Source organism: Sinocyclocheilus anshuiensis, unplaced genomic scaffold (assembly GCF_001515605.1).
Source record: "Sinocyclocheilus anshuiensis isolate Anshui unplaced genomic scaffold, SAMN03320099.WGS_v1.1 scaffold694, whole genome shotgun sequence".
NCBI lineage: Eukaryota > Metazoa > Chordata > Actinopteri > Cypriniformes > Cyprinidae > Sinocyclocheilus > Sinocyclocheilus anshuiensis.
The window spans coordinates 1,822,967-1,843,810 of NW_015542477.1; the positions used below are offsets into that span (position 1 = coordinate 1,822,967).

Sequence of the window (20,844 nt, forward strand, 5' to 3'; positions counted from 1 at the left end):
GGCCTTTAAAAACAGGCAGGTGTTTAAAGGTCCCCCATTTGAAGAGGCGGCCCTCTCCCCCAGCTGCTGTGGGTTATACAAGAAGCCTAACCAGCTCATAAAGGGCTTTTGGACTGACTTAAACAAACGTGGACTTTATGACCAGACTTATCGCCCTGTCATCGACCATTCGCAACACCTCCTTCCTCTCTCGATTTCACTAAATTTCTACCGACAGCAAATATAATGTCCAAGAACACAACGTTCTATTTGCGCTCTGAGATTAATGTATGAAAATAACTTTATCCGATTATTTTTTCATCTGTTTAGATACAGTGCCAGCCAGTATAAAGAGACAATACAAGCTCAAGTCTAACTTGAGACTAACAGAATGAAAGAGCATAGCTGAAGTTGACCTTGACACAAGTTCATAACATCACATGAAAAAGCAAACCAGACTACAAGAATACGACATGAATAACAATCAGATGTAGTCATCTGAGCAAACACCAGCTATTCAAATAAACCAGTCCATGAGAAACAGAGTAGCTTGAGTGCAGACAGTGAAGAAGCTGTGAGATAAGCAGCTTCTAAATATAAGAAAATAAAAGGACAGTGGCAGCAGATGGATTTGACAGGCTAATTACCAGTGTGTTAACACCTGTTCTTCGCTTTTATTCTCTATTCGCCATTACTAAGAACAAGAGGTGTGTGGGTGTAACTGATTCCACAGAGCATGAGTTTGTACCTACAGTTCTTGGGTGAATCTTGCAGAAAATTATATTTTTACCCCAAAAATCAAAAGGAAAAGACCTTTTTTTTCCATTGTGCCATAATTTATGAGAATGAATGCCAAAAAGATAATAAAATGTTACAATTTTTAAAATTTGGCAAGGAAATGTGCTTTACTGTCAGAATTAACAATCTTAATTGCAAAATATATTTTATTTTTATTTAGGGGTGAAATATGGCATTTCTTTGTGAGACCCTCTTAGTCCATACAAAAGTCTGTGTAAAGATATGGGTGTTGTTTACACCGTAAGTTCAGTACATTTCACACCAGATGTGAAACTCACCCATCCTTGCTGAAAATGGTCATAGCAGGTACAGAGTTGAGTAGCTCCAGTTTTCCCACTGTCCAGCTGGGCCTGTAAACACACTCATCAGGCAGTTTGATAGGGGGCAGGCACTGACTGGGCAAAGACTTCAGGGGGGCAAACATGGAACAGCCCACAAACGGCTGAAACAACTCAGGCTTGTACACAAATGAGAAGTCCTGAGGAGAGAGAGAAAACCATATTCAATTTGCTGTTGTGTCATTCCAGTTCAATAGCAGTTTAATAAAAAAAATAATTAAAGAAAGCACTTGAGTAAATGCATGCAAGCTAATTTCAACACAAGTTTAAAGATCATAGATAATTTAGCTGCAACAAAATGTCAGCTAATATCAAACATGAAGTGCATTCCCACTGGCTGTGATCATGTCGCTCTGCACAGCATTTTGCTGTCAGTAGAGAATGGAAACGTACAGCACTGCACATAGTTAGGACATGGTGTAGCAGTCTTATTACTTGTCTAACCTTGATTTCAGAAGGTTTGGGGCTGCAGAAACTCTCCTCCACCTCGATTTTAAACTGACCACCCAGAGCAGTAAGGCCATCTAGAGTGTTAAGGCCAGAGCCAGGCTCCATACAGCCATACTCTTTGTTCATGGGAGAGTAACCCATGTTGTGCTGCTCTAAAGATGGAGGCGTAGGGAACATCTGGTGTAGATCAGCCGCGCCTGAGGGATGGATGAGCAGAGGGAATGACATGTAAGTGGAAGTACACAGTACATGCATAAAAATATTATGTTTTAAATGGTCTCATTTCCTATTTATTCTCATGAAAAGCAAAATCACTTATTGTCAAAATGTCAGAGTTGCCAAGAAATTAAAAAAAATGTTTTGATTCATTTATTTAAAAGTAGGGATGTGCAATCTGACGATTTTTGATCGTGGACGATAAAAATGTCTCCACGATCTGCTTTTGAAGAAATATCGTAGTATCGTGCTACAGCACACATTCAATCAGTTACAGTTCTGGTGCCTCTGTCTCAATCTCAAGATACTGTAGGCTACAACACGACGTACATTCACATCAGTGTTAATTCAGCGGTAGAGTTACTCTCACGGGACACTGCACTTATTTGCAATCATAAAAGTACATTATTTGCATCTGCTTTAAAGCCTTGCCAGTTAAACCTTTCATTCGCATGCTGTTCTGGCATGCGCTTTTTCTGAGCGCCTACACCCGAAGTGCACAAACTAAAAAACCTGTCAAAAAGCGCCTGATTACTGAACTAAGTTATCTTTTGCACTAATACGGTCAAAACACACAAGGTTTACATATAGACACATATAGATGAAAGTAAACAGTTGAGAGAAAAACGGATGCGTGTTGGTATATTAGATGCGTGCAGCTCTTAAAGGGACAGTATTACACATGCTGCCGATTGTCATTAAAGGGATGGTTCACCCTAAAATTATTTTCTGTTATTATTTACTTACATGTTGTCCCAAACCTGTATTAATTTCTTTCTTGTGCTGAACACAAAAGAAGATATTTTGAAGAATGTGGGTAACAAAAAAGTTGCTGGTCCACATTGAATTTTATAGTAGGAAAAAAATACTATGGAAGTCCCTGTGGACCAGCTACTGTTTGGTTTTCCATGTTCTTCAAAATAGCATTTATGTTCAGCAGAAGAAAGAAACTCATTTAGGTTTAAAACAAATTTTGAGTGAGTAAATGATGGTATAAAAATAAAACACTATGACAGATTTGACAGAAAGACGACAATTTTTATTTTTTGGGGGGGAACTATTCCTTTAATGTTAATAAAACAACAAAACACATAAGAGAAAAATAACTCACTACTCTTGACTGAAAAACTTTAATACAGTTGCATTGATAGGAATCAATCTATAGTGTTTTATTTTTATATTTGTTCATTCAACTTCTTGAATGCTCCTGCTAAATAAACCTATTGTACCTTAAAATAAAGCACTGTTGTTTTATTTATATAATATGTGTATTTATAATGTGTATCTTTGTTCTTATTTTTTTAACAACAAAGATAAAATAATGACAAAGATTTTTATCTTTGCCCGCTTTGGCCTAAATATCTGCCATTCTTTTTTATATTTTGTTACCTTGAAAGGCTTTGTCTTTATAATATGGAAATTAGCTGTAATGCTCAGACAACTTGCAAAATAATAAAAACCAACATGACAAAGAATCGTGATAAAATCATGATATTTCTTTAAAAAAAAAAATCGTGATATATTTTTGCCATATCACCCACCCCTATATAAAAGCATACAGTATTTCTGAACCATTAATGTTTGCACGTTAAAGAAAACAAACACCCTGTTCCCACTCAAAGAAATGTGCATGATGTTACTGCTTGTCTGCTTGCAATGTAAAAAATTGTCATGATGGCCAGCAGGGAGCAGTATACAGAGTTTGAATGATGAAGTAAACCCTGTATATTTATAGAGACAGAGACTGTGCTCACTTATACAGGGGTCCATTGTGGCTGGTTTCGACTCCTTGCTGCCAAACTTCTCATCTGCTCCATTTACAGCTCTCCGTGCTCCAGGCTATGGAGACATACACAAATTAGCCAAAAATCAGAGCTTTGATTTCATTAAAATTACAGCAATTTCTCTACAGAGGAAATAAAGCCCATTTCCACTGCAATATACCCTTATTTTCAAATAGCCGAGCAATGGTAATTTTATCAGTGATTACATATTGATGATATATTTTAACATCTAATTACGTACGGCAATCAGCTCCGAGCACTCGCGTCATTGTGAAAATTTGCCAAAACAGCTCAATTTATTTTCACACAGTGACGCGCAAAGGGGAGACAAAATAGAAAGAAATAGAAAGACAGCTTGATACTAACTGTTTGTTCGTCCTCATCTGAGTTGAAGAGGTTGTCCAGGTCTTTGAAGGAGACTGCCAGGTCTGAATCATGTATGAGGCTGGTGGAAGCAGCCCGGTTATTGGCCGCAGCCCGTTGAGCATCTGAGAGAGAGAAGGAGAGAGAAAGCTTAACACACAGGCCTGTTCTCCAGCTTTATCTAGCATAACCACAGCCTGGGCTTGAGACCATATCAGGACGAGCCCTTTCCCTCACTCAGCGAACGCATTTAACCTTTATGGGCAACAATACACTAAACTGACCCAGGCTGTCAACAGGGAAACTATTTAAAAAAAAATAAATGGACTCAGGGTTTGAGAGGGGTTCATGAGAGAGTCACTGGAGTGTAACAGGACAGTCCTTACCATCTGATAGTGCAGCACTGCCATCTTCTCCCTGTAAGAGAGAAAATAAGATAGCAAGTGTTAAAAAGAGACATTATATAATGCACAGATACACAAAGGTTGTTAGATTAGATACACAGGGTCCAAAATGTACTTTGACATGTCAATCGCAAATGAGTTGAGACAAAACTAAAACATATACTGTAAAAAGTGTTAACCTCCAAATGTTACCTCAAAGAGCTATTTCTTCAAAATAGTTCTATTTTGTACAGATTCACGTATTTAGGTGATTTTTTGACATGAATAAAACCAGTTAATATACGTGTTATTTCGTTTCAGTCTAGTCCTCAATATTAGGCACACACTGATTAACTGTTCCACAAAACACAAGATGAAAACAGTCCAGAGTGCATCGGTTCATGAACACATGTTGGTTAACAATCACCTAGAGGCAGCCAACCAATGAGACAAGGTGACAGCAAAAGAAGAGTGAGGGAGAGTGTGAAAGAGAGAAACGGAGCGAGTGAGTGAGTGTGGAAGCATATTTATATTTTACCACCAAATTATATCTTCCACGCACAGAATAATAACATTGTAATATAAGATAACAGCACAGGCTAATGGGACTGCAGCTTTCCCTCAGCACCTTACAAACCCACCCCAGACCCTTAACCTGCCCCTCATGCAACCTCCACATCTCAGAGCCCACCATTACAATGCAAGCCGCACGCTATGCAGATTCATTACGCCGTGCATAATTTCATTACGCTGCAGGCCGTCTCTCTGCATAAAGAGTGTAATCTGTTCCTCCGTGCACACACTTCACATCCTAATGACCAACTCTGTAATAAACGCCTGTACATGCAAATCACTCCGCCCCGTAATCGATAGCAGAACCCTGGGGTGGGGTACAGGAGTTAAGAAAGCAATTTTCTATGTAGACTATGTATTTTACAACAAATGAACGCTGCTGTGTTTACACGTAACAGACACACGTGTTATACATTTTTGTTTGAGTTTGTGCTGCACCATATGGCCTAGATTACTTAAACCTCTCCTGTGACAGCAAAGCTGTACAAGCTGTAAGGTTACCAAGACACACAAATGACATGTAATTCTGAGAGTAGGTACCAAAAAAGCTTTTACAAAACAATGAAGTAACAGAGTACAGAGGGACAAAGCTGATTTTTGTTAATCGTTCACAGCTGCCAAAAAGACACTTAAAGTATGTGTGAAAATCCAACAGGAATGGGAGAGACTGTGTTCGCCCCCTCTATTCATGCTCTCTCCTCCACGTTTGAGGGTGTCAGATTCAGATCTCAGATGGGAATCTCCCATGAGCTGAAGACAGCAGACATGATGCCAGCATATTACACGCTACACTGCCAATGGAGAATCTGCGGTGTCTAAATTCCTTTTCGCATGGAACAAAAGTCCATGTGAAACTGTATTCACAACCCTTTTTACTTCTGTAATGTTGCATATTTCTAAGTGAAAATGAAACTAGCTTATGAAAAGTGAAGAGCACCCTTACATTATCATTCAAATGTTTGGGCTCAATAAGTGTTTTACTTTTTTTTTTTTTATAAATTAATTCCTTTATTCAGTAAGATTGCATTAAATAGATCAAAAGTGCTAGTAAAGACCATTATAATGCTGCATAAGAATTATATTTAAAGCATGCTATTCTTTTAAACGGCTTCATGGTTTTCACAGAAATATTAAGCAGCACAACTTGTGTTTTCAACAATTATAATATTCTTCAGCACCAAATCAGTGTATTAGAATGATATCTGAAGGATCATGTGACACTGAAGACTGGAGTAATGGCTGCTGAAAATTCATGAAAAAAATACATGAATTGTAATTGTACTAACTTGCCAATATTACTGTTTTACTGTATTTTTCATCAAATAAATGCAGCCTCTGTGAGTATAAGATACTTAAAAAAATAAAAAATAAAATCTTAACAACCCCAAACTTTTAAACATTAGTTTATCCCAAAGAGTAGTGCATTATGGGACATCTCTAGCAAGAAACATTGCTCACCTTGTGTTTCTTCCCTGGTTCTCTATCTCCCCCAGCTTTGTCTTTCTTATCCGAGAAAGTGAACTTAACATCTCCGTCAACAAAAGCGTAGGGGTCGACCTCAGGCTCGTGGTCGCCGTCTGTGATGGCTGCAGCCAGGTGCAGGTTCTGTCGCTGCAGGTACGTCTGGATCAGTTCGTCTGAGACCTTGAGCGGCCTTTTGGAGGCAACCATTAACCTGGACAGGACAAAAGAAAAATAGGTCAAACCACGACTGAATTATAATACACTGCTTGAATTTTAATACACTGCTTGGTACCCTCATACTGCCCAGTGACAATTATATCTCCCAGACCAATCAAGTGGGCAATAAACTGGGATTAAAAGATTATTTTTGAGTGAAATTAACACATTCATAGCATAACAGAAAACCTGTATTAGTTGACAATAAATCATAATGCTATCTACAAGCTTTGAAGTTCTAATCACTCAATGTCTCTCAAATCTTTACTCATGTATGTTATGTAAAATCCCTCTGTGTTGGTTAAATGGTATGTACCAGCCACTGTCCTTTCCACACAGATCAGACCACTGTAGCTCTGATGGGGGGGTGACAGCACAGCACACAGTGGCGCTGGCCAGAGATTAAACCCATTTTGAGACCCCAGAGAGCACAGGGATTACACTGGGCCTTAACAGCAGAACAGACACAAGAGGACACCAGCCAAGTGCATACTGGGATTGCACTGCATACCATTACATCTCGCAGTGGTCAACAGAGACAGCTCTCTAAACCTCTCTTTCCTGATCTTAGGCAACTGTAGGCAAACAACGATCTTACAGTGAAAACATTATAGATGCAAAGTACTGGAATGTTGGAATGTTCACGTATGACTAAAATTGCTGAAGGAAACTGCATTATTTAAAACGTCAAATATATGTGAAGGACCCATTCTAAAACAACATTTTCAAACCAGCCATTTTTTGTTTCTAGTGAGGGATTAGGGGCACATATTTTTTTACTTAATACTATCAACAAGCATTCTTCCAGGAAGACAGCAGCACGGCTGAGCGATGTGTACACTTCATTTTGTCATAACACTGCTGCTTCGTGAATTTATGAGGGGCATAAAGACTGCTTTCAATAGCTCTCATCCGCAACGGTTTAGAGGAAAAGTTCATACTACATGAAAATTATTCACACAAACGTGTCCACACATTCTCACACAGGGGCAAATATCAGAACCACCAACAAATGTTCCCCCTTCAACAGATTCAACAAATGCCATTTCATGTTAATAGATGTGACTATACGAAAAACCAAATGTTTACTTTTTTTTAGGATACAAAGTGGCAAAATGCGATGAATGTGCATTCCTCTAACAGTACAGGCATGAGAATTTTAGTCATCATGTATTAGCAAAAATACGGAGCTAACTGCATTGAAACAACAACTTCACGTCTATTGGAAGCAGTGAGGGTAACCGTTTGTTGATTTAAGTTTATGGAGAAAGCAGATAAGATGTACACTTTAGCAGATATTCTTCACACAAGTAGACTTGTGCCGGTATTCGGTAATGCGATATATCACGGTAATGACTATGCACGGTATTGTTATCGTGGGCACGTAAACATGTCACGACTTAGTAGGAGACTGTCATCAAACAGCACTGGCACCGGTGTCAAATGACTGTGCTTTTAAATCAAGGTAACCACATGGGAGGCAAGCTCTCTTGGTGCTTTTCTTGGAAGTCTGAAGGGTTGGTGCATGTTGCAAGAGAGTCAAGTGCTGAGCATGTGTGGATATGAACCTCATTTCACACTTTGTTTATTATTAATCGTAGAAAAATTGTTTCGTAGAAAAATTAACTATGTAATTAATTACAGTAGGTTGTGAAGGTTCATGTGTATACTTGTGACTTTTGATGTCAATCCCATTCAAAAATCAAAAATGAATGTCACATTCAAAACATTCTAAAAAAAAAAATGCTTTTAATAACAACCTTTATGGTCATTGCACTCTTTATCAGGTTACATACACTACCATTCAAAAGTTAGGGATCAGTCAGTTTTTTTGTTTTTGTTTTTTTTTTTTAGAAGAAATTAATACTTTTTTTCCAGCAAGTATATATTACATTGATCAAAAGCGACATTTAATACATTTATAATGTTACAAAAATATTTATTTTTCAAATAAACACTGTTCTTTTCAATTTTAAATTTATTAAAGAATCCTGAAAAAAAAGTTTCCACAAAAATATTAAGCAGTACAACTGTTTTCAAAATTATAAGATTTCTTTTTCTTGAGCACCAAATTCGCAGCACATAATAATTTCTTAAGGATCATGTGACACTGAATCCTGGCGTAATGGCTGCTGAAAATGTATCATTGCCAACATAGGAATAAATCACATTTTAAAATATATAAAAATAGAAAAGAGTTATTTTAAAACATAATATTTCACAATATTACTGTTTTTACTGTAGTTTTGATCAAATAAATGCAGCCTTGATGAGCATAATATACTTATTTCAAAAACAAAAATCTTACCAACCCCAAACTTTTGAACATTATTGCGCATAATATAAGCAAAAGCCCCTTAATTTTACAGAGAGTGAAGAAAAGTAGTCTCCCAATGTCTCTTTCAGTCTTGTCTCTTTCAATGCCTCTTTCTTGTATAAATCCTTAAGGTCCACAAGCTGTTGTTTAAAAGTATATCATGTTCATTTCTAGTCTAAATCCCTACTTAAACCCCTGAGTGTTTGTATGCAAGTGTGAGATGGACCCATAATCTCCTAGTTCACAACAGTGCTGGGCCTGCACATTAGTGAAGTATGATGTCAAAAGGGCGCATCGCGAGAGATTAACATGGTGTGTGCACTCAGAGAAAGAACATTCTACACAGAACAAGAGTGTGTTTATGTGTGTGTTTGAGTGAGTGATGCACGAGGCTACATCACAGCTATTTCAAAACACTGCTCACAAACAGACAAGGACGTTTGGGGTTCAGTATTGGGGGCTCTCGCTAACAAACTCTGGCTGCTGGAAATAAAAAGCCATGAGCAGAGGGGATTAAGGGGGTCCACAGGGTGGTCCCGCTCTCACTTTAGAATCACAGTTACTTAAGCCATTACAACACAACACAAATTCACAATGCAATCCTCCTGGCTGTTTACAGGTTATGGGGAGCTCTAAATCCTAAAGATATGTACTTTCAGTTCACTGCATTGTTTGAGACTTCAGGGAGGTTTTAAAAGAGATTGTAAACAAAATATGTCTTAAAGGGAACATATATGGAGGAATATATTCTTTCATTTTCCTTAACTTTCCTTTTGAAAACACTGCAGCCAAAAATCACAAAGATTGCAAAAGGTCTCTCCCAATCAAAAAGCTCATTTAAACTAACCTGCAAAAACGGGTTGTTCAGAAACCAGGTTATCAGATCAACGGGTATGACGACCCAAATTTGCATATCACCATCTATTTGGTATTCAGTAAACTGGCCCGCCCTGTTGATCAATGTCTAATCATAACAGAGATAATTTACATATATTTGTCTGTTTGTCCAATCAATGAAAGACGTATGTGATACTCACTCAGTAACAGACATAATCCCTTCAGCTCCGAGTGACGCCTCTTCTCTGAGTTTGTCTCCTGGTAGTAACGGCGTGGGAAACTCTGCATCTTTCCTACGGGGCAGGTTGAAGAATCTCCACGGCACGTGACTCCCGTCGTCATCCAAGTTTACTGCTGCACTGATGTACGGAGTAGGCTCCAGGGCCTCGGGGTACGCAGGGGGAAAAGGTTGGGTGAGGGGCTCCAAACGGGCATCATCTGGGCCTTTTTGGGGCAGGAGGCATGGCTCTGCGGAAGGAGGGTAAAAATGTTGGCTGTGTGGTGTGGAGGGGTTTTTAATGGCATCTGAGGCTTCCTCGCCACGTTCGCAAGGGTGAGGGCTCAGTGGCGGTGGCTGAGGAGAGCCGACCATCTCCGTCGGGCCACTGTTGCCCACGGTAGCTCCACCCCCGCTGTGCAGTTGTGGAGGTTTCGAGCCAGTGCTCACATCAGATGGGCGAAGCCCAGGAAACCGTCCACCCTCTTGACCTCTAAGAGCCAAGCGCTGACCCGCAGAAGCATCGGTTTCCATTGAGACATCTTCACAGACTGAGTTGCGATGGTGGAAGGGCGTCTGTGGGCGTTTCTGCTGCTTGTCACCTTTTTCGCTCTTCTCCCCGGCTTTGTGCTTGATGGGCGGCTGCTGTGTCTGACCGGCGGTGGGCGGCTGACCAGGCGTGCTGCTTGCTCTCTGCTTCAGGGTTTTGTGCCTGATAAGATAAAGAAATATTTTAATACAACAGATACATGAATTTAGGGCTGGGTGATATGGCAAAAAAATAAAATCTCGATTTTCTCAGAACATTTGACCAATTCTCGATTTTGTACGATTTTTAACTAGTCAACTCAGAAAATGTAACTACAACATGATTCAAGTAACTTTTTCTTTATTAACCCTCTAGTTAAAGAAAATTCTATTCTAAGTGCACCACACATTAAATTGTATTCATGATGTAAATGTTAAACAAATCACTTGTTAAATATCTTTGCAGAAAAGATGCATGAACTACAACTACATCTTGTACAAACTTGTCTAATACATATTATATATGTTCAGAAATAATACGAGAAAAATGCTTTAAAAAAAATCTTAAGTCAATGTAATTCAAATTCAAAATGACTGAAGGTATAACACCAGTAGACTATTATTAACTATAAATGTTCTGTAAAAACAATGAACAGCAGTTTCAGCCTGTCAGCATGATGCAAACATGAAATATCAGACATACAGTAGTAGTTCTTTACAGGTTTTTTATTCGATTGCGCTGCTTTTCCATTGTTTTTGCATTCGTGTCTCTTGCAGTGTCTCATGCATGAAACGGCCTTCTAAAAACGCGGCGCTCTAGTTATTAAAAGAGGTTCAACTCCCATCTTCTTGCATTTTTTCCTATTCCACTGCCCGCGTCGCATCTCTGTCAACACAAAAGCGCATTCTGTGTGAATGGCACCTAGCGATATATTCTACTTATGGTCCTTCACAGAGCGCGTCACACGTGAGCAGTTAATTACGTGCGCCGACATGCGGTTGGATCGTTCTTTTCTCTTTACTGTTATTGTCAAAGTGTCTAATTCTAACGTTTAGTAATATTTGTATTCAAAATCCGATTCGATTTAATTCGAATTCGAATTAATCGATAAAATCGCCCAGCCCTACATGAATTATGAACTGATGACATCATTAATAAGAAAGCCTATTACCAGAAATCATATTTTTTTATTCATTTCTTTTCACTGTGAGAGTTCATAACATTTCTTTTCAGGTTTAATAGGCCTTTGAGACTCGTAACAGAGAAATGTAACAGTTTCTTAATTAGCTCCTTATTTAGAATTTCCTAACTATTATTGGATCCGTGAAAAAACACTCTTTGAATAAAGATTCTCTGCTTGTCGAGTCCAAGGACAGGTTTAAGAAACCACCCTTTTAACAACAAGCGCTCCACTCCTATCAGAGTCTGTCTGACCTGATAACGTGTGTCCACACTTTCTCAGAGATATGTAAAGCCCATCAGCTGCCAGAGTTTCCCTGTTTCCTTGTACATTGTCTCTCGTTTATAATGTTGTTCTTGAGAGGCAGTCACCATCTCAAGCTCCACAGTATCTCAACACACAAGCCTATAGCTACAAACGAAAGCTTTAAATACACTGCTTTCATCCCTCCCTCTAAAATGCAAGGCTTTCACAACAATCACTCATGTCACAAAGCCAGAAAAAATCAGTTTGCTTCAGATATTTTAGTGTTTTACATGTATGCATGTTAGTATTTAAAAGAGCGGCTAAAGCATGTAGTGTGAGGAGTTTGCTAATTTAGCCTGTACATGTAAACAAAGAAACCACAGGCTACTTTGAGGTTGGAACTGAGATTGTGTGCATATGTAGACCTATGTGACAATTTGGAGTCATTAAGATATATAGTACATATATAGAGCAGTAGATTTATATATAAACATAAGTATACCAACACAAACTGACAAATTTAAACTTAAACTGCACAAACTTAAGAGCTAAAAAGTTACATACGGAACACAGGTGAGTCAAGGGTAAATTTATACCCTTTCGTATTCACAGTCAAAACAATTTCACATGTACACACACAATAACACACAACTCACACACAAGCAGAATGCTAAACAAGCAGAAAGGATCTTAGTCGACGCATGGTCATTTTCACTTCACTGGGGGACTCCGAGTTTCATCACACCTCTCATGCTGGGTCTCTTCCAAAAAACATATTTGGCAAATGACAACAGTCCCATGGCGTCTGGCCTTCTCTTGGCCTAAACTGAACAGCTACTCAATGAAGAGAAAGAGAAGACGACTAACAGCATGACCACACAGCACTACGGGACATTAGGTCTGTGTTAACGTTACTTGCAATGCTTCACAGTGTTTGGTCTCATTCTTTTTAGTACTTGCTTCTGGTTTATAAAACCATTATCTACCTGAAGTAGGCACCGATACATCTGGACTATGTTACAGTTCTACCATTGAGTTGGTCAGTGAGTCTCATTAGATCTGCAAACACAAGTTATCATTTTCTGCCACACACATGGTTTATTAGTAGCCTGTAACCAGCGACATTCTGAACAGCCCGTCACAGAATAATTACATAATTAAACTCAATTGCAATATGTGCAGACTCTTTTAAGAGAGGGCAGACTTATGTTTTTTTTTCTTTTGTGATGCAAAATATAAAATCTTAAATATTTTTTTGAAACTAAGCATCTTACTTAATTTGTTTCTTTGTTTTGTTTTAATTTGTTCTATTGCTTATAATTGTTTTCTTTTCCCCTTAACTCTAAGCTGAAGTAGACTCCATGAAGCAAAGAACAATAACACTTCATACAAACATTAATTAAAAGGTGATATTGCCCTCTTTAATTATGAAACACATACATACTCAGAGCTCTGTAATGATGTTTGGTGTCAAAATCTAAATCTAAATTGTATTTTAATTGTTATACTGCAAAGCCAAATTGGAATAAGATTTTTCTTTAAAAGTTTCCAGATACTTCTAAATCTGACTACAAGATGATTACAAGAAAAACTCAAGAGCCACAAAACCATGCAATAACATGCAAGTGGAAGGACCAACTGAGCTACAAGACTAGGTACAGCCTGATACATTATATATAGATATACATGCAGACTCTGAATATTAAAGCAAATTAATTTCTACTCTCTATCAGAGAAGCAAATAAGAGAAGCCAAGTTGAACTTCATGCGTTTTTTTCTGATCGGATAGCTATCCGATCGTGAAAAGACCAGGTGTAAATGCCCTCCGAAGCGCATTCGAGACGGATATAAATCCGATCGCTCAAACCACTTCAGGAGGTGGTCTGGGCCGCATTCCAGATGAAACTGGACAAGTGTAAATGCACATGGTTGTTGAAACCACATATGTAAATTTTACTCCTCCCAAAATGTTAAAATAATAAACGTGTGAGAGCGTGTTATAGGCTATATGACATTAGTCAGACTGCACTAATGCAACACGCATCGCTGCGGACGAGTAGCTGAGCATCTCTTCAGCAAGCCGCCGCGCACAAAGAATGTAACTGAAAGTAAGACGCAGACAGTCAATACACAATCATCTTCATTAGAAGTAGTAAGACAAACATATCTTTCCAGTGCTGATGCCGCGCACTCTCCTATTGCGGTCTTTGATCTTGAAATGAGCTGATAATTAATAAAATGCAGTGCTTATCTTTTGATTTCGTTGATGTGAACTCCGTTAAATTTAAATATAGCGCGGGAATTGAAGATCGGATTTATATCCGTTTTGCGATGACACATTTATGTGGCCAAGTGTAAATGGAAACGTTTTAACAAATCAGATAGATATCCGATCAGCGAAAACGCATAAAATGACCAGGTGTAAACAGGCCCTAAAAGAATCAGAGCAGGACTTATGTCAACATCACTCAAAAAACTGTTTTTCCGGTTTTCACAAAGAGCTTATTTTAATACTCCATGATAAATGTATTGCCTGTCATTTTACAGAGTGACAGATGACACTACAAGAACTGAAATGCGATTAGTGGCAGCAGCAGCAGCATGGTTAAATAACGACAGCCTATGAGAATACAGGACTGAGTGAATGTTCATGTCTGTACCTTGAACATTTGCAGCTTGATCTCTGTGTGGAGTCGACAAAATCCCAGGTGCCCACTTTCATCAGCGTCTCCTCCTCACTGGTCCCATTGGAGGCCGTGGCAGAGAATTTCCGTCTGCAAAGACACAATGAAACAAGATTGGAATCAAACTCTCTGAATGGCTTCTAAATCTCAAAATCTATGGTACTTTGTTGAAGCTAGTTGTACGTTTTAGTAGTGCTGGGCGGTATGACCAAAAATTTATATCATGGTATTTTTTTTTTATTGTACCGGTTTCACGGTACATGACGGTATTTTTTTTTTCATGCATGACCGGGTGTTAACCATATTTTCTACCCATAGCTAAGGTTTATCCAAAAAAGTCGCTAGGTTTGTCAGTATGAATATTCTATGGAAAAAATCCGCTAAAAGGGTCTGAAAGTTGCTAAATCTAGTGCTATAGTCGCGCTCGTGTGTGTGAGACGCGGGAGCTGATGGCAGGGGGCGGTGGATATTTGTGGCGGTCAATGTGGATATTGTGGATGAGTTCTTCTGTGTCATCACGTTCTATTAGTTCTACAGCTTCAGTTTCGGAACTTTCAAGTTTAGTAACATACAGCTGTTCCCTCACCACAGTGCAACAGTGAAAAGTGACCCCTTTCAAACAGTGTCGCGTTCCGAACGTTGTTTAAGTGACACATACCGGTATTGCGGTATTTTCAAAATTCATATCATAACAAAAATAAATACCGGTATTCGGTATGAACCAGTATACCGCCCAGCACTACGTTTTAGTCCAGTAAATATCTCCCAGTGTCAGTTTATTTTTAAAAGTCAAATTCTGTGTACATAGTGCTAAGCTGTGGTTAAACAAAAGTTTATAAATATTTTTTACGGTTATTGCAACAATTTTATTGAACACACATTGACCTCTTTGAGTAAAGGCGGATATGCCATTATAGGTAGTACAGTGAATTATAGGATTATCAGCTTAATTTAAACTGTAAAACAATTATGAAATGAAGAAATAAATTAACAGTATATATTGTTAAAATCTAAAATGTGACAACATGACCTGAAATGAATGCAATTTTAGTTTAGACAGTGTCCAAAAACTGTTCCCAAGATGGACTGAACTGATCAAACAATCACACTTTTGTGCAAATTCTGACTCAAAACCTCTTGTGAAAAGTTCCCTAATCTCGATCACTAATTGTTTTTTTTGCTGTTTTTTTACCTCAATCACTAATAAAACATTCTGTGGCTCAGATATGCTTTGTACCAGTTTTAAAAGGGCTTTGTTGCTCTGTGCTTGATTTATCATGACTTGTGAAATGAGATGATCTGATCTCAGATTTACTCTGAGCACACTTACTTGTTCTGAGCTCGGTTGATGTTGCACTCCTGCCAAACGCTCTCAACCACCTGACTTGCCATCCTGCGTGGAATCTTGCCACCGTGATGACTGGTGCTGTCAACACTGAATCCATCCATCGCCACCGGCAACCGCATCCACTTCTGTGCGGAGTGAGAGTGAACTAAAGAAAGAAAAAGACAAGAAGTTTGAGAGTGTAACGGAAATGAGATAGGCAAGCGTTTGAGTCAAGTTTGAGGCATGTTTACCTGTCTGAGCCTCCTCAGGTGAGGTGGGAGGAGTCAGGGTCACTGAAGAGATGGCGGGGTCACGGTTTGAAGCAGGCACTTGATGGCCATTTGAATAGACAGCGGTGCAGTGCGAGGACCCCGTAGGTGTGACAGTGGGGATGTCTAACTGCGGGACTAACACCAGGCATGCAGGATACACCATGCGCACACCACCTGGAGAAACGGCCACACATTAACACCTTATGAATGCACACTTTGGGGGTAAAAAAAAAAAAAAGGAATGATAAACATTGCATATTATATTACATTTCTCCAGTATTTTCAGCAAACATGTATTGCTCCCACAACGCAATTGGTTTATTTACCAGCCTTTTAAGTAAAATATATTTTATTCCAACCCACCAACAAGCACTTCCACTGCTGCCAGGGAGTCGTCCTCCCAGTCAATGTCCTCCATTTTGTCCTCTGTGCTCTCCTTGGATGTCGGGCTGATGGGATAGAACTGGTTCCATTCTTCAATGAGCTTCTGTGTCGGAGGGTCGGACAGCTTGAAGGACTGACCGGTCAATGTCCCGTTCAGTCCAAATGGACTCAGAATCACTACAGCGAGAATAAGAGAAGAGATTTAGTCATACACACTACCTACAGCACAGAACACAAGAGATATTGGGCAGCATTGGCATAAAGGTCAAGAATCTGGGACACAGGCCTGTCACGATTATCTGATCTAATCGAGATTATTTGAGATAATCATAATCATTGTGCGCTTTTAATCTCAATCACAGATTGCCATTCAAATAAGGGAATTTTATTATTTTGTGTTATAATTTGTTTTACTTTTATTTTTACTCTAATAATATTACAATTATTGTTGTTGTTATTATTTTACAGTGTTAATGGAAAGAGCTATCACACACAAAAACTGTAAAAATAAATAAATAAATAAATTATCAGCTGAAATTATACATTTATAAATATAAAATAAAAAGTTTTTAATTTTAAGTAATATAAAAATATCTATATATTATACAATTAACATAATAATTTAATAATAAATTTATAAACATTTAAATATTTAAAATATTAGGTCATTCTAATATATGCAATATTATTTCTGTACAAAAGACAGCAAGAAATCAAAGGTAAAGGCTTGTGCCTTCTCACACTGTGAACGACACGAGCAAAAAGGCTATTAAATTGTTAGCTGCAAATTAGTTGTAGGATATTTAAAAAAAAACTCATGATTGTGACAGCACTAGCTGGTACACAAAATGAGTTACCAAGACTATGTAACATGCATCGTTGAATAACCATATTGCCCTTGAATAAATCAGTATCCTAGTATCCTAATTAGTTTTTGTTTACGCATACAAGTACTTGTGTTAACATGACAGTAGCAAAAGAACCTACAAAACACAATCAAGTGGCATTTATCTGGAGTTGTCCTTGGAAAGTTGCCCCAAACTGGTTCTTACAACGTAGAAAGCCCAGCATATGTAGCAGAAACACATGAAGACTAAGGAGCGTGTAATCAGAACAGGGCCAAAGCAAATGAGTCTATGAAGCGAGGAACACTGTACAAACACTCCCGCCTGGCTTTCTCTCAACCACTCCCTCCACTTCTGTTCCTCATTAACTGTGGTCTTAAATGACTCCTCCACTGCAGCCGGGTCTCTTTCCTTCCTCCTTTCTCTCAGACACTTTCCGAAAGCCTTTCATATCAACACAGCCTCCAGTTACTGCCAAGCAGCGCTCATTCTGAGCCCATAAACCAACTTAAATAAACAGGTCACTCAGAAGGAGAGAGACAGAAACAGGGTGAAAAAAGACAAGGAAAGCGCACAAGACAAGATGAAGCACAAATGTGGAAGCAACGGCATCAGTTTTCACTCTATTGGTATCTTACCAAAACACTTCAGTTTCTCAAGAGTGGCTCTGTTACATGCTGCTTTCATGCCTAAAAAAAAAATCAACTAAACACTGAGGTAGGTAGTCACAAATTTTCCCAAAGGAATCTCATTCTGTACTTGTGTGTTTCTTTAACTGCCTTGATATATTGATCCACGTATTAGGGGTTAGGAGGAGGAAGGAGCTTTCAGGGAAGTAAAGGAGGGGGAGCGGATGAATCCATTCCGTGTCCTTCCATTAGCCGGCTCATTCCATGGCCTTCATCGCACAAATACATAAAAGCCACAATGACAGACGACACCTCCGTCCATCCGGAAGAGGTATGGGAAGAGGGAATGGGGGCAGGGGGATGCTATACAAATGGAGAGGAGGCACGATTCATCTTTAATGGGTTACGGCGGCTTAAATCTAAACACTCTAACAGAGATCGTTATCCTGGCTTCAAAACAGAAGCCTCCAAAATGCATTATTTTGAAAAAACAAGCTGTAACCAGATGTAAGAAAACATGCACGGCTTGTTCGCAGGGCAAAAATGGCTCTTTTAATATCTGACAGATCCCTGATCGAGCCAAGGTGAGGGGGCGGAATTTGTTTGGCCTCTGGATGGCTATCTTGTCACAACACATCAAAAAAAAAAAAGACTCTGCTGATACGCAAAATATTTACAGAAAGAAAGCCCCACGTTGAGCTCTTCAGAGAGGTGGTCAAGCAAAAGATCAGAATTTGCATGGCAGGGGTGCTTGAAGCATTGAATCCACTAAAGAGTTATCCAAACGTCGGCCATCATTAGAGAGGGTCTGCTGCTCTGGTCCACATTTGATTGGGGGCATCACACAGATATAAAGCAATTTTCAGACAAACAGGCAAACAAATGTATTCCAATATCACACTGTTCACCTCACATTTATTCTGTCAAGCAATCTGTGCACTACCAGTCTCTCTCGCTCTTCTGCTCGGTTAAGTGAGCTATGAGTTCATTACACCCCTCTCACTGCTCTTTATGAGGTCATAGTCGCAACACTCGCACGCTCACTAATCCGAGACTGTCAGAAACGGTGAGCAGCAGACCAAAAGAGACCGAGAGAGAGCGGGCGAGAGAGAAAAAGGTCAGCTGGTTCCAATTGACATCACACATTCCTGATGCACTGCAAAGGTTATTCCCCCATCAAAAGGATGAATTACGTTTTTAAAATGTTAATTCGCAGGAACTGCAAACAATCTCAATTATGCAAAACAATGGCAGATCTAGATCTAGTGCACGGCTGTGGATGATGTAGATTGGTCAATACAGCATTCCAGCCAAGCTAAAATGAATGATACTGGATGAATTTCATTCAAAAGTGAGAGTCACAAAATAAAAACTATAAGGAATATTTCCCACTGACAGTTCTTGGGTGCATAAGAGCAACTGAGGGCTTTGAAATCCCAGGTAAGGTCTTAAAGTCAGCATGAAACGGAAATTGCGATCGTCTATTCCTCCCTATAGTGACATAAATCCAAGTGAAATGGCTTTCCAATGAAAAAAGAAAAGAAAAAAAAAGGAGGGTGGGACTTGATTTTGTCCATCAGGAATTGACTGGATCGTTGTTGTTTGCTAATTGCTGCGATCTCATGTGAGTGACAGACTGCTGGAGGGAAGCCTTAGTGCCCAGCCCTCACACCAGTCAACACAAATCATCAGAGAAGAGATGGTGTTGAGAGGCGAATGGAAGTTATTGTTTTTGACTGAAGATTTTGAAATGTGATTGAGAAAATAAGAATTGTTCGTTTTGATTTTATGGTGACTTTAAAAAGGCCTAAAATCTCCTAAAGTGCAAGGATTTCCCACCCAGGGACACGTGATCAGAAATGGCAAAATGCCTTCCTTAACATGACCATCACTAACAGCCCTTTGGAAATCCCACTAAGCTTTACTATTCGACATTAGTAAGTTGTTATTTTTGTTTTCTTTGCACACAAAATGTATTTAGTAGCTTCATAAAATTAAGGCTGAACCACTGATTTTACATGGACTATTTTAACAATGTCCTTACTACCTTTTCTAGGCCTTGAACGTGGTAGTTGAGTTGCTGTCTATGCAGGGACCGAAAGCTCTCGGATTTCATCAAAAATATCTTAATTTGTGTTCCGAGGATGAATGAAGGTCTTACAGGTTCAGAACGACATGAGGGGGAGTAACTAATGGCAGAATTTTCATTTTTGGGTGAACTATCCCTTTAATACTTTGTTACATAAAAATAAAAACTTCAAATCATATAGTTTTGTTTCAGTCTAGGCTAGGGTTTGGTTATTATTATTGCATATGTCAATATCAACAGCTATTTAAAGGAGTCATATGATGCTATTTCAATTTTTCCTTTCTCTTTGGAGTGTTACAAGCTCTTGTTGCATAAAGAAGATCTGTAAAGTTGCAAAGACTAAAGTCTCAAATCCAAAGAGATATTCTTTATAAAAGTTAAGCGTACCTCACACGCTTGAGGTATTCAGCCAATCACAATGCACTGGATAGCTGGCCAATCAGCGTACACCTAGCTTTTCAGAACGATGAGCTTTGTAAAAATCGACGCGTTTCAGAAAGGCGGGGCATAGAGGAGCAACAATAATGTACATTATGTGGAAAATAATGTGTTTTTTGAACCTTGAACCGCATAAACACATTTCATTACACCAAATACACAACATAATGTTCTTTTTAGTAACGTCATATGACCCCTTTAACAAATGATTCTAAATAATATCGGGGCAAAAATTACAAAAAACATTACCGATTAAAAGTTTTACATATCTCTGTGCCCTAGTTTA

General features: G+C 38.8%; 1 protein-coding gene across 1 annotated transcript in view; it reads right to left on the minus strand.

Moving 5' to 3' along the window:
- Nucleotides 1–20,844, minus strand: part of LOC107693951 (mediator of RNA polymerase II transcription subunit 13-like) — an 89,066-nt gene that overhangs the window by 13,283 nt on the left and 54,939 nt on the right. The window contains exons 5-15 of the mRNA XM_016493526.1: nucleotides 16,537–16,734; nucleotides 16,153–16,347; nucleotides 15,905–16,067; nucleotides 14,551–14,664; nucleotides 9,919–10,647; nucleotides 6,343–6,559; nucleotides 4,315–4,345; nucleotides 3,932–4,053; nucleotides 3,536–3,620; nucleotides 1,560–1,762; nucleotides 1,056–1,255 (exon numbers count right to left, since the gene is read on the minus strand). Coding sequence (XP_016349012.1) covers nucleotides 1,056–1,255; nucleotides 1,560–1,762; nucleotides 3,536–3,620; nucleotides 3,932–4,053; nucleotides 4,315–4,345; nucleotides 6,343–6,559; nucleotides 9,919–10,647; nucleotides 14,551–14,664; nucleotides 15,905–16,067; nucleotides 16,153–16,347; nucleotides 16,537–16,734 — 2,257 coding nt within the window. The remainder of the gene's footprint in view (nucleotides 1–1,055; nucleotides 1,256–1,559; nucleotides 1,763–3,535; nucleotides 3,621–3,931; nucleotides 4,054–4,314; nucleotides 4,346–6,342; nucleotides 6,560–9,918; nucleotides 10,648–14,550; nucleotides 14,665–15,904; nucleotides 16,068–16,152; nucleotides 16,348–16,536; nucleotides 16,735–20,844) is intronic.